Source organism: Tubulanus polymorphus, chromosome 2 (assembly GCF_964204645.1).
Source record: "Tubulanus polymorphus chromosome 2, tnTubPoly1.2, whole genome shotgun sequence".
Taxonomy (NCBI): domain Eukaryota; kingdom Metazoa; phylum Nemertea; class Palaeonemertea; order Tubulaniformes; family Tubulanidae; genus Tubulanus; species Tubulanus polymorphus.
Genome location: NC_134026.1, coordinates 8,679,102 through 8,692,564, shown reverse-complemented (window position 1 = coordinate 8,692,564; position 13,463 = coordinate 8,679,102). Strand labels below are relative to the sequence as shown.

Here is a 13,463-nt window from a genome sequence, read left to right as displayed (position 1 = left end):
ATCGATGAACCAGTATATTCCAATTCCCTTGCTAAGTCCACATTTCACATCTCGTGATTGACAGACACGCTATGCATATGTAGAGACGACTAAAAGACACATAATTCAGAACCAAAGAAAATGTACAATATGTTTCGTAAACAATGATGATATTGATAAAAACGCACTCCTATAATTGAAAATACGTGAATCTTATGGCGGCCAAGTCAGAGCGCTTCCACTACCTTGGCGATTACGTGAACTGGAACCGAAATTTCTAAAATTTTACTTCAATATGAACAAAAAACAAAATATCTGTAAATTCCAGCGCCGATCACACACAACAGTACTATATCCGTACTTCGATTTCCGATTTCAATTAACCCCCCGTTTCGCTCCTGGTTGGTGTGGTGGGTTTGTAAGGGACACCAAATTAAATCTGCCGATCAGATAAATAAAATGGACAATCCTATTTTAAGTTAGACAAATGATTTAATTCCCGAACAAGTTGGAAAAACCAACGAGAAGAAAAAACAATATATATCTCGATATGGTCTGAATATCGGAACTACGTGAACTGATAAACACGAAATGAATATTTTTCATATTATGATGTTTATTCAACATACATTACAAGATTTTCTGCAATTGATAGCCATACCCAAACGATTGTGTATGCATTGACCCATTGAGACCCACAACGCGCAATCGTCGTCCGAGTCCACGCAGTCGGGTTTCGGGGTTACTCATTTGGTTCTCTCTGAAATCAAACTGTGTTACTATGTTCATTAGATATGCCGAAAAATGAACAGGCGATTGGTGGCTGATTCAGGCCATACTAATTAAGAAAACTTGCTTGAAAGTTTATCAACACCCTGAGAGTTAACACTTTTATTGTTTGATATTGTCAACGATAGATCATAGAATATTACAATATAGATTATATCATATTAAGGATTAATAAAGATTTTTTTAATTTGAATATATTAATAATTGGATTGAATTGATCAGCAACTAGTGTAACCAGATATATTTATGACGTCATCCTCTCAAAATAATTATGAAAATTTATGAAAAAATATAAGAAGAGTTGTGAAATGTGCATCGGCTAGCGGCACGATGAAAACTTTTTTACATTTTCTTCTGTCTATAGACGATACAGAAATCCATTTTAGTATGGCCTTTTTTGATGAAGTAAGCTCGGTGCATATCTATAATTTTTCTTTCAATTGATTATTTTTCAACAGACATCTCAGGAAAATCATCATCATCATTCAGGGATATTTCTCATCCATCAAATGTCAAACTGCGTTATTGCACCGAATATTACATTAAAGATGTTATGTAAGAAGGATGACCATAAATGAGTCACAGAAATGAATAAAAATGCCTAAAATGTGTTATGTAGCACTGTACCTCATGTATACACTGTTTGTTATCTTTCTCTTATCTAATGAAGATTTATTTGATATAGAACGAAAAAAACCATAGAAATAGATATACAGATAATAGTTATAATTACGTGTATTCTTGGGACATCCGTAAAGTATTTGGATTCGTTCTACGTCGATATGATAAGGTCCGGCGCCCAGATACTTTATCTTCGGGTCTTTAGCAGTAATAGTCGGTTTACCGTTCATCGAAAACGCGTTTCGCTTGTAGTGCATGATCGAGTAGTAGGAATACGGAGTTCCGAGCGTATCGATATTCGACTGGATCTTGAAATTACGCCTGTAAGCTTGATGACAGAAAAAAATGATTCATCAGATCCCTATTCTAGAGTTTAGATTATGTTTTTTATTCGAATGTTTTAAACCTAGATCAATTTTTTTCCGAGGATTGTGGAACGATCAATCTCACTTACATCGAAATCGTATGATGGCTGATTCAGACTATGACGCAATCTGATATGCAAGAGAGGTCGCCAGAACGCCAAAATGAAAATAATCGTCGAATTTTCTCAAAGATATCGGTTTTGGTGACGATTTTTCAACGATTCCAGCACGGTGAAATTATACCTTGTGGGAACTTTTATGCAGATATATGAAATGTAGAGTCAACGCGCCAAATTGAAAATAAGATAATTTTTTGCCGTGGTTGAATGTTTGTTTTAGCGTGGGCAAAATGAGATTTTTTGAGAAAATTTGTCTTTTTTCGTTTTGGTAGGTCACCAAAAGGAAAGTTTGTTTTTCTTATCTTATGACCTTTTGGCGCGCATGAAGAATTTTACGTTAAGGCCTAAATCAGTCACCATGAAATCGGCGTGTTTCTCACTCTGAAAGTAAAAGCAATTTACCTGGTTTGATATTCTCCTTGTGTATGGTGACATACTGATCTCTGTCGGGTCGGGATTGTTCGTGCCAAAAACCGAGCGAATGTAGAATTTCGTGTTGAACTGTTTTTATTTGTGCGCAGCCTTCACCGATCGAAACCCGTTGTACCCTGCCGTTTGCTCCAACCGGTGAATGACAACTGAAAATAGGCGAAACTGATTTAAAATCGTGGACATCCATGATCTGGTGAATAGTGCATCGCCCCTATATAGTTTATACGCCCGTGTTAAAAAACTAATTGGGTATTCTTTAGATTCTAAATGTGTGTGTTTGAGAACGATCTGTTGATCGTCAAAACGATCTCTAATCGAATTTCATCAAAAACCCGAAATTAACGATAGTGAATTAAATGATATTGACCATTGAATGTTTTACTTTGTACCGAGCAGTTCAAATATCCTTAGAAAATGTGACGGCCTTTTATATACGCGCCGATGAGATAACAGAAAATGGAGATAAACACAGCGGGTTTTTACAACGCGAGAGTCTACGATTCGGTCTTAAGAACGCTCGTGTCAAGACTCGTTTGTCGGATCTTTAGCTATACTCATCAGGTCATGTTAGATATAACATTATATTGTTTGTCTCTTCTCTTTATTGTTTATGTTGTTCAACCTTTCTGTTTTTGTTCTATTTCATTCGCCATCATGTACTTTTGATTTACGACGAATAAATGAATTTGTGACTTGTACATCGCTGTTCATTGGCTATGACCTTACGATCGGTCGTAAGTACACTCAGTTCCGTTCCGATCGTCGTAAGAAATAGAATGCCCGATCGGCTTCATCCTCTCTCGGCATCGAACCGGATGGTATCGCTACACTCAGCCACGGCACGAACTCCTGCCATAGTAGACCGGGTACGCAGGTAAAAGCGCAGATTTGCTGCGCGAAAACTTGCGGCACCAATCAGATTGCTCGTTGTATAATCGCTGAGGTGAATTTTACGGAATAACTATAAATGGGAAAATCCGGGCTAAAATGAAACGGGATATCTGATTGGATGATAATGACATCATCTAAGCTGCGCGTGTAGCTGCGCACTCGGTCTAGTGTGGCAGGGTTTCGTACCGTGGCGATCTCCATGTCATCGGATTCGAATCCCTACCGGGGGAGGATAGATCGGCTTAACGATCTAAAGTAAAAAATCCCTGACTGAAAAATCATTGACTGGCTCCCAATTCCGTACGACCCGTCTGATCTTGTGCGACCTGAGTTAGGCTCTATACCATACAGCTTACAAAATATACATTCTGTAAATTCACGACTCAAGTTTTTGCAATGTGTCTGACTTTCATTCATAGGACCGGAATACGCAGTTACCCGTTGCCTTTATAAAACGAGATGTACGCATCTTCACTGGTGCGATTTTTGAATGTAATGCATCGACCAGCCTTGTTGACGTGTTTTGATAGTATATCCATGGCAGCTTGAATCGTAAAGTTCGAACCACTTTCTAGAAAAGCAATAGAATTACGATACATATTAGAAAGTGACATAATCACATTTTCCAAATGTATTGTATTGTATCAAAATTCATAGTAATGAAATTAAGGGCTTGTGTCGTCTATTTCAATAAACTTAAACTTAAACGTAATATAATTCAAGAACGCTGACATAAAAGCCCACAACACACGGCACCGAAAAAAAAAGTTTTTCCCCTCTTGAAAAAGTTTTCGATGTTTTCTGTTATGCCGTGTACTACGTTTTATGTGGGAATTAAATACAGACCTATCAATTCATCTTCTATGATGTAGGGTACGATTCCGTCCTTCCACAGTTTCTTTTTCGTCCCTATCGCATTGCGATACTGTAAAAAGGTGTCCGTTTAGAGTTCGGTCACTGATCGACACAATATGTTATATTGGGTTTCGATTTAAAGATTACCTCATCAATATCGATGTCTCCTTGATAGAAACCTGTAAATGATATAATGAATATTGAACTTTAAAAATCGATATCCCATTTCCTCATATTTCGATGTGGTTATTTTCAGATAGTTCAGCCCACTTAGAGAACCACTAAGGCATTTTTAGTAGGTTTCTTTTCTCGCTTAAGGTGGAGAAATTGATGGTCGATGATTCAGGGCATAACGATAAATTCCTGATATTCAAAGGGTGCCAGAACGCCTGAACACCAAAAGATCGTCGGATTTCCTTTTAAAAATCCGCTTTGGCACACCGCCTAAACGAACATTATTTTGTTTTGGCGCCACCACCAAGTCAAACATTATTCAACCAGTAAAATTATTTTTCAATTTGGCGCGTTGACCCTGAGTTTGATTTGCATATATTTGCAATGTTTGCATCACATGGGCTCGTATTTGATGTTTGGGGGTGAACTGTAGCTTAGATCATCCAGTATCCCTGGTTCTTTTTTAGTACCAGGGATACTGGATGATCTAAGCTACAGTTCACCCCAAACATCAATACGAGCCCTGTGATTTGCATATATAGAATAACTTTACTGTGGTCGAATGATTGTTTTTTGGCGCACCTAAACGCCAAAAAATCTTTTAGCACGCCGAAATGTATTTCTATTCTGTTCTGGCGCTCCAAAACGGGATATCAGTTGTTTCCGACGCACCAAAATGGATTTTTAAAGAAAATTAGACGATTTGTTTTTTTTTGTTTTGGCGTTCCTGGCACCTTCATTTGCATATCAGGCATTTTACGTTATAACCCGAATCAGCCATCATAAGAACAGAAGAAATCGCATGCCACCGTATTCGAACCCAGAATGTAAAATGTAAAATTTTTGTATTAGATTACACCTTCATCCCAAAAGGTGATATGTTAATTGTCTTATGATTTAGCTATAATTTTTTTTACCTGAATTCAACCATACATCGTCATTGTCATGTGCGATCTAAAACAAATGTCCAATTTGAATAACGTTAACATCTATATTTCAGAGCTGCTCGCTAACTGAACAGATCTTCACAGTTCATTATCACGCATTATTTGATCATGTCAGAACTTAGGAATTGAAATTATAAGGGACATGTCATACAGTTCACACACTACAGGGTGGATCAATTCCTGAAGATGGCTCCGGCGTGTCACCCAAAAGTGAACGAGAATTGATTCAATATTGAATTGTTAATTTTGAACAACTTAATTAAAACCCTGAGTCAGCTCCTCAGCGTTGCAGTGTTGTCATAATCAACGATCAAACCTTGAACATTTTAAATGAGGTCTTCAAATCTGTTCGCCTTGACAAGTCCGGGCATTAATCCGTGATCGCAATTTTCCAGGGCACCTTGTCAGTCAAAAATTACCAAATAACCGATTTCATCTGAAAGCAATTGGAGTAATAAAAAAACAAACAAGAAAATTACGTTCCCGTCCATACCTGTACAGGAGCAGCCGAAATTGATGACAAAAACAATCCCAGAAACGTGACCCGAAACATTTCTGCTTTGGTAATCTTGTGGGAACGGACACGTGCTCTGCTGAATAAGTGTGGTATCTATCTTTTTAGAAATGCCCATTTATGGCTGTTAATGTTTACTCGGATGTGCTCCGTTATGTAATCGCGCTTATTTCCGTTCTTATCGGCGGCTAATAATACATAGACGTCGTTTGAATTGGCTTAAATTAAGAGCGATATTTCATCGACGGGGGAATTTTCATTCTACAATTTGCTGTTGTGACAGGAGGCGCAGTTGTTCGAAGTCGGTCTGCACAAATCGCTACGGTTTTTTAGGGAAATAGTCTGTTTTCATACCGGTTAACAAACCGGTTTTGATAAATCGGCGTCTTTGTTTAGGCGTAAAGCTATTAATAAAACGGTTCGTAAAACGGAACCGTTCGGCGGCGAGCGGTTTGTAACAACAACCGATTTTTCCAATATGGCGGGATAAGCAAATTTTCTCCGGTAGCTGATTCAAACCGACTTTTCGTTTTGATAAAACTAGGGCAAACCGGTTTGCGACACACTTAACCGATATTAATCGGCTTATAATTCTAATACGAATCTAATTCTACCCCAATCCCAGAAACTTTGAATTGTCGGATAACGACAAATAACACGGGCAAACCCTATAAATTGTATTCATTTATCATGGAGCTTCTGATTTTTGACGTGAATATCTATGTTTTCATGTAAGTCATACTTGTTTTCTCGTCACTCGTCGTTCTGCTTTTTGGTTCTTCTATTTTGATCACTTGTATGAACATATTATCGTTTTGTGACTCGAGTCAGTTGATGAAGTTAGCGTTAAAAATTTCAGGTTAGAAATTCGATTTCCGTCGCATCATGCGACATTTCACTTTCGATGAAATCCGCAGAATATTGAACAAACCACTCTAGTGGACAGTATATCCGTGTTGTGACGATAATATTACGAATATCCCAGAATCAAGACGAAAAAATAAAGTCCGATAATGTTTCCTTGAGCTAATGTAGTTTATTCAACGTTTCTACTTTATTCTAACAGTCGTCTTCAGGAATACGTGCGTGATCGCGACTATTAACACGGCATAAACAATTAACTAGATACTAATATTTCGCTTGATTTAGTTACTAACGAATCGAAGCGGAGTAATGTTGATATTTTGACTGGGATCGTTATTTTTCCATCGCGTTTTTTGCAATGGATCGATAAACCAATATATCCCAATTTCCTCGCAAAATCCACATTTCACATTTCAGGATTGACTGACACACTTTGCTTATGTAGAGACGACTAAAGGACACATAATACAGAACCAAAGAATATGTGCAATATGTTTCATGAATAAGAAAAAGATAATGATGATAATAATGAAAACGTACTCCAATGACTGAAAATACGTGATTCTTATGGCGAATCATCCTGTCAAGTCACAGTGCTTCATCTACCTTGGCGTTTACATGCACTGTATTTCGATTTCCGATTTCAATTAAAACCCCCGTTTCGCCTCTGGATAGGTGCGGTGGTTTGTACACCAAATCAAAACAAATCAAATCAAATCGACCAATCAAATATGTAACAGATGGACAATCCCTATTTAAGTTAAAAATGATTCAATTCCCGAACAAGTTCGAAAACCAACAAGAAGGGGAAAAACAATATCTATCTCGATATGGTCCGAATATCGGAACAACTAATAAACACGAAATCAATATTTTTCATTTCATGATGTTTATTCAACATACATTACAAGATTTTCTGCAATTGATAGCCATACCCAAACGATTGTGTATGCATTGACCCATAGAGACCCACAATGCGCAATCGTCGTCCAGGTCCACGCAATCGGGTTTTGGGGTTACTCGTTTGGTTCTCTCTGAAATCAAACTGTGTTACTATATTCATTAGATACCACGAAAAATGAACCGGCGATAAGGATGAATCAAAATTAAATTCTATTAAGTAGATATGAGAAAATGCCCAGTTCAAAAATGAGTTACATTTCAACCTTGATATGAAAATCGAATTAGGAGGGAAGCATATCGAAGTGGGCTCGTAGGGCATATCTATAATCTCTCTTTCAAGCGATTTTTTTCAGCAGACATCCAAGAAAATCGTCATTCAACGATATTTCTCATGCATCAAATGGCGAATTGCGCGATTTCACCCATTATTTTCATTAATGAATATTTATCTTTAATTATGTACAAAGGCTGACCGTAAAATGACGAATAAACATGCCTTAAATGTGTTGTTTAGCACTTGGTACGTCATGTATACACTGTTTGTTATCTTTATTATCTAACAAAGATTTATTTGATATAAAAACAAAGAAAAATCATAGAAATATACAGATAATGGTTATAATTACGTGTATTCTTGGGACATCCGTACAGTATTCTGATTCGTTCTACGTCGATGTAAAAAGGTGAAAGCATGTCAGCGCCCAGATACTTTATCTCCGGGTCTTTAGCAGTAATAGTCGGTTTACCGTTCATCGAAAACGCGTTTCCCTTGTAGTGCATGATCGAGTAGTAGGAATACGGAGTTCCGAGCGTATCGATATCCGGCTGGATGTTGAAATTATACCTATTAGCTTGATGTCAGAAAAAATAAGGATTCATCAGGACACAGTTCCACCAGGTGCCGGGTGAATTTGGTTTATCATATTTTGAAGTTTAGATTTTTAGGTTTTTTATTCGAATAGTTTTAAATCTAGAATCGAATTTCACCAAGGACTGTGGAACGATTAGTCTCACTTATACAATCGAAGTCAAGGTGGTGGATTCAGGCTATAGCGTAATTTGATATGAAAATGAACGCCAGAACGCCAAAACAAAAACGGATTTTCTCAAAAAGATCGGTTTTGGTGCCCGTTTTTCGTTTTTCAAACATTCAACCGCGGTTCAATTATTCTTTGCGAGCACTTTTATGCATGCAAATTGAATTAATGGTCAACGTGCCAAGTTGAAAAATAATTTTGCCGTGTTTGAATGTTTGTTCAAAACGCCGAAAAAATCCGTCCAAAATGGATTTCTAAAAAGTGATTTATTGAGAAAATCTGACGTTTTTCGTCATTTTGGCGAGGTCACCAAAACGGAATTCCGTTTTAGCGGCGCACCAAAAAGAAGTGCGTTTTTTGGGTGCCGCCAAAAGTTTTCGTCTGGCCTTCTGGTGCCCTCATTTTCATATCAGGAATTCTAGGATATTGCCCGAATTAGCCACCATGAAAAGAAGCAAGTAAAAGCATTTTTTTTTTACCTGGTTCGATATTCTCCCTGTGTATGGTAACATACTGATCTCTGTCGGGTCGGGATTGTTCGTGCCAAAAACCGAGCGAATGTAGAATTTCGTGTTGAACTGTTTTGATTTGTGCGCAGCCTTCACCGATCGAAACACGTTGTACCCTGCCGTTTGATCCAACCGGTGAATGACAACTGAAAATAGGCGAAACTGATTTTAAACCAAGGACTTCCACCCACGATCTGCGGCCGGCTTCTTATTAGACTGGTATCAACCTTAACCCGGGGCGCATGGGTTTAAAGATAATAGCAGTCTAAATCCGGCCCCTGGTGAATAGTGCACCATCCTTATAGTTCAAACGTCCATGTTAAAAATAAACCTTGTAATAGTTATTTCCAAAATCTCGATGAATTGATTTATGCAGCCAACAAAGTAAACTTCAATCAGTCACGCTGTTTCAGGCTGGTTGGAAGATTATTTGAATGTTGAATGAACCGGAACCGAATTTCCCAATTGTGTACAACGATTTTTAAACAAAAGATTATGTATTCTGACCGCCGATCACACAACTGTAACTTTACTACGATTTCCGATTTCAAAATCAAACCCCCATATCGATCCCGGCAGGTGTGGTGTGTATCTAAGGGACACTAAATAAAAACAAATCAAACGAAATCTACCAATCAAATAAATTACAGGGTCAATCCCTATTTTCTACGATAAGGAAAATAATCGAAAATTCTTGATATTTTCTTTAGAGATGATCTTCAATCGAAATTCACCCAGAAACCAAAAATCCAAAATTGGTGAATTAAACAAGATCACGATCGTTTTGTTTTGTACCGCTAATTGAAACTAATTATTTCATGTAGCAGTTCAAATATCTTAAGAAAAATTGCGTACACACGGGCCAATGAGATAGCAGATATAATCAGAGATAAACACAGCTGGTTATGACGTGATCGGTCCCTAGTTTGTCATACGTCAAACGAGTCATGCGGGCTTCTTACTGCACAGCTCACAAAATATACATTCTGTAAATTCACGACTCAAATTTTTGGAAAGTGTCTGACTCATTCATAATATGACCGGAACACGCAGTTACCCGTTGCCTTTATAAAACGAGATATACGCATCTTCGTTGGTGCGCTTTTTGAATGTAATGCATCGACCAGCCTTGTTGACGTATTCTGATAGTATATCCATGGCAGCTTGAATCTTAAAGTTCGAATAACTTTCTATAAAAGCAATAAAACGACGATATATATCAGAAAGTGTAATAATCATATTTTTCAAATGTATTGTATTGTATTGAAATTTATTGTAGTGAAATTAAGGACCTGGGTGGTCTTTTTCAATAAACTTGATAAAATTCAAGAACGCTGACTTAAGCCCGCCACACGCAGCACTGAAAAAAAAATGTTTTTTTCACGTTTTTTTTGTTAAGCCGTATGCGGCGGGCTTTAGAAGATAGCTTTTTTGATACGTAAAGATACACGTACTCCATTTTTTGTGGGAATTAAATACAGACCTATCAATTCATCTTCTATGATGTAGGGTACGATTCCGTCCTTCCACAGTTTGTTTTTCGTCCCCATCGCATTGCGATACTGTAATAATGTTTACGTTGAGAATTCGGTCACTGATTGAGACCAGATGTTATTGGGTTTCGATAAGTATTTTTAAGCAATTTAAAAATTACCTCATCAATATCGATATCCCCTTGATAGAAACCTGTAGATGATATTATGAATATTGAACTTAAAATCGATATCCCGTTTCCTCATATTTACGATTAATGTGGTTATCTTCAGGTGTTTCAGTCTACTTAGAGAACCACTTAGGGCATTAGTAAGTTTCTTTTCTCGCTTAAGGTGGAGAAACTAATGGTCGCTGATTCGGGGCATAACGTAAAATTCCCGATATGCAAATTAGGGCGCCAGACTGCCTGAACACCAAAAAATCGTGGAATTTCCTTTAGAAAATCCGTGTTGGCACCCCACCAAAACGAACTTTTGTTTTGGCGCCTCGGGCAAGTCAAACATCATTCAACCAGTAAAATTGTTTTTCAATTTGGCGCGTTGACCTTGAGTTTGATTTGCATATACTTGCAATATTTGCATATATAGAATAACTTTACTGTGGTCGAATGTTTTTTTTGGCGAAGGCGCCAAAATGAAAATAACCGCGCCAAAACTCCAAAATTCTTTTGGTGCACCGAAATGGATTTCTATTCTGTTTTGGCGCTCCAAAACGGGCATCATTGGTTTACGGCGCACCAAAATGGACTTCTATTCTGTTTTGGCGCTCCAAAACGGGATATCATTTGATTACGGCGCACCAAAATGGATTTAAAAAAAAAAACTAGACGATTTTTTTCGTTTTGGCGTTCTGGCGCCCTCATTTGCATATCCTGCATTTTACGTTATGGCCCGAATCAGCCACTATAAGAAACAAACCAGAACAAAAGAAATCGCATGACACTGGATTCGAACCCATAGAAACAAGTAGACTTTTTAAGCAAATTCGATACCAATTTCACCCCAAAACAAGGCGATAAGTTACTTTTCGTATATATATACAGTTTTTTTTTACCTGAATTCAACCATACATCGTCATTGTCATGCGCGATCTAGAACAAATGTATATATCTTAACTGCAATTTGAATAACGGTAAAATCTATATTTCAGAACTGAACGCTACTTACTAACTACTGAAAACCTATGACCTTCATTCAGATCATTATCACGAATTGTTTGGTCATATCAGAAACTTAGCATCCTTTTAGGAATCGAAATTACAAGGGACATGTCGTACAGTTGCTCCACACACTACAGGGTGGATCAAGACTGAAGTGGGCTCAGGCGTGTCATTCAAAAAGTGAACGAGAATTGATTCAATATAGAAAGGCTATTTTTGTCATAATCAACGATCTTGAACATTTGAACATTTTGAATGAAGTCTTCAAATCTGTTTCCCCCTAGACAAGTGTGGCCATTGATCACAATTTTTCAGGGCACCATGTCAGTAAAAAATTACCAAATCACAGATATCATCCGAAAGAAATTCGAGTAATAAAAAAACAAGAAAATTACGTTCCCGTCCATACCTGTACAGGAGCAGCCGAAATGGATGACAAAAACAATCCCAGAAACGCGACCCGAAACATTTCTGCTTTAGTGCAATCTCGTGGGAAGGGGCACGTGCTCTCGTGAATATGTGTGGTATATATTTTTAGAAATACTCATTTATGGCTGTTAATGTTTACTCGGATGTGCTCGGGTATGTAATCGCGCTTATTTCCGTTCTTATCGGCGGCTAAATGAATTAGAATAAAATCATATAGACGTCGTTTGAATTGGCTGAATTCAAGAGCGATATTTCATCGACGGGGGAATTTTTATTCCACTATTTGCCGTTGTGACATGAGGCGCATTTGTTTGAAATCGGTCTGCACAAATCGCTTCGGGTTTTTAGGCAAATCGTCTGTGTTCATACCGGTTTACATACTGGTTGTGATAAACTGGCGTCTTTGTTTAGGCGTAAAGCTATTAATAAAACGGTTCGTAAAACGGAACCGTTCGGCGGCTAGCGGTTTGCAACAACAAACCTACTTTTCCAATACGGCGGAATAAGCAAATTTCCTCCGGTAGCTGACTCAAACCGACTTTTCGTTTTGTCGTATTTGTTAAACCTATAGCAAACCAGTTTGGGACACAATAAACCGATAGCAACCGGTTTTTACAAACCGATTTCAAACAAATATGCCTCATTTGCATATGCACGCATTCTGTTTACTACCAAATTCCGTACCAGTAACCCTGAAAATGGACAAAGTCGATAGAAATATTACATCAAGCATATAACACTGTCGACGATGAATACTATTTTCCGTTAGTACGGACATATTTTTCAAAATATCGTACAAAGTGTACGGATCGAATTCCACTCCAATCCCAGTAACTTTAAATTGCCTGATGACGACAAATAACTGTCGCGCCAAACCCTATAAATTGTGTTCATTTATCATGAAGCTTCTGTTTTTTACATTAATATCTATGTTTATATGTTCAGGGTTTCCAGTGGTAAGGCCAGGGTAAACAGAAGTACTAAGAAGGACTTTTTCGGCAATTTAAGACCCAAAAGGAGGGACTTTTGGACTCGGAAAGAAGTTCTTTCCAGTAAAATGAGGGCCCATAAGGGAGCATTATCGCAATGCCTTCACCGGAATACTAGTCATGTAGACCAGTCATACATTCCAGGATAATTTCCTTAACACTTTCCTGTATATTCAATCTTACTGACAATTGAATTACCAGGCCTGAGTAATAAAATACTTCAACAGTCGAATTCGCGACAAAATTGCGCGCGAAAAATAGAATTAAATTTGGAAGGACTTTAATCAAAAGGAAGGACATAGAATCAAAAAGATGATGTTTGTCCAAACTTTTTCCAAAAGAAGGACTTTGAAGGACCGCTGGAAACCCCGATGTATTAAAATTCATACTTGT

The 13,463-nt window shown here is 37.7% G+C and overlaps 2 protein-coding genes across 3 annotated transcripts; both read right to left on the bottom strand.

The window, feature by feature from the left end:
- Positions 1 to 608: 608 nt before the first annotated feature.
- On the bottom strand, positions 609 to 5,763 carry LOC141900247 (zinc metalloproteinase nas-6-like). The gene is made up of 8 exons (XM_074787049.1): positions 5,666 to 5,763; positions 5,143 to 5,179; positions 4,199 to 4,230; positions 4,043 to 4,121; positions 3,635 to 3,767; positions 2,276 to 2,451; positions 1,502 to 1,717; positions 609 to 750 (listed from the first exon to the last, which is right to left on the bottom strand). The coding sequence occupies exons 1-8, from the start codon at positions 5,723 to 5,725 to the stop codon at positions 746 to 748; spliced, it is 738 nt and encodes a 245-aa protein (XP_074643150.1). The 5' UTR covers positions 5,726 to 5,763; the 3' UTR covers positions 609 to 745.
- A 1,659-nt stretch (positions 5,764 to 7,422) lies between these two features.
- LOC141900028 (zinc metalloproteinase nas-6-like) lies at positions 7,423 to 12,179 on the bottom strand. 2 transcript variants are annotated; one of them, XM_074786722.1, is made up of 8 exons: positions 12,062 to 12,179; positions 11,547 to 11,583; positions 10,654 to 10,685; positions 10,483 to 10,561; positions 10,057 to 10,189; positions 8,970 to 9,145; positions 8,080 to 8,304; positions 7,423 to 7,595 (listed from the first exon to the last, which is right to left on the bottom strand). In XM_074786722.1, the coding sequence occupies exons 1-8, from the start codon at positions 12,119 to 12,121 to the stop codon at positions 7,591 to 7,593; spliced, it is 747 nt and encodes a 248-aa protein (XP_074642823.1). In that variant the 5' UTR covers positions 12,122 to 12,179; the 3' UTR covers positions 7,423 to 7,590. The 2 variants fall into 2 exon arrangements, with proteins under 2 accessions (XP_074642823.1, XP_074642822.1); XM_074786721.1 differs by having other exon boundaries at positions 7,423 to 7,584.
- Between the last annotated feature and the right edge of the window lie 1,284 nt (positions 12,180 to 13,463).

Coding starts and splice junctions, on each gene's coding strand:
- LOC141900247 (XM_074787049.1), bottom strand. CDS start 5,725: ATGTTTCGGGTCACGTTTCTGGGATTGTTTTTGTCATCAATTTCGGCT. Junction 4,122..4,198: donor GAGACATCGATATTGATGAG/GTAATCTTTAAA, acceptor ACCTTTTTACAG/TATCGCAATGCGATAGGGAC. Junction 3,768..4,042: donor CATAGAAGATGAATTGATAG/GTCTGTATTTAA, acceptor TTGCTTTTCTAG/AAAGTGGTTCGAACTTTACG.
- LOC141900028 (XM_074786721.1), bottom strand. CDS start 12,121: ATGTTTCGGGTCGCGTTTCTGGGATTGTTTTTGTCATCCATTTCGGCT. Junction 11,584..12,061: donor TTTCGGCTGCTCCTGTACAG/GTATGGACGGGA, acceptor CATTTGTTCTAG/ATCGCGCATGACAATGACGA. Junction 8,305..8,969: donor CAGGGAGAATATCGAACCAG/GTAAAAAAAAAA, acceptor TCTGACATCAAG/CTAATAGGTATAATTTCAAC.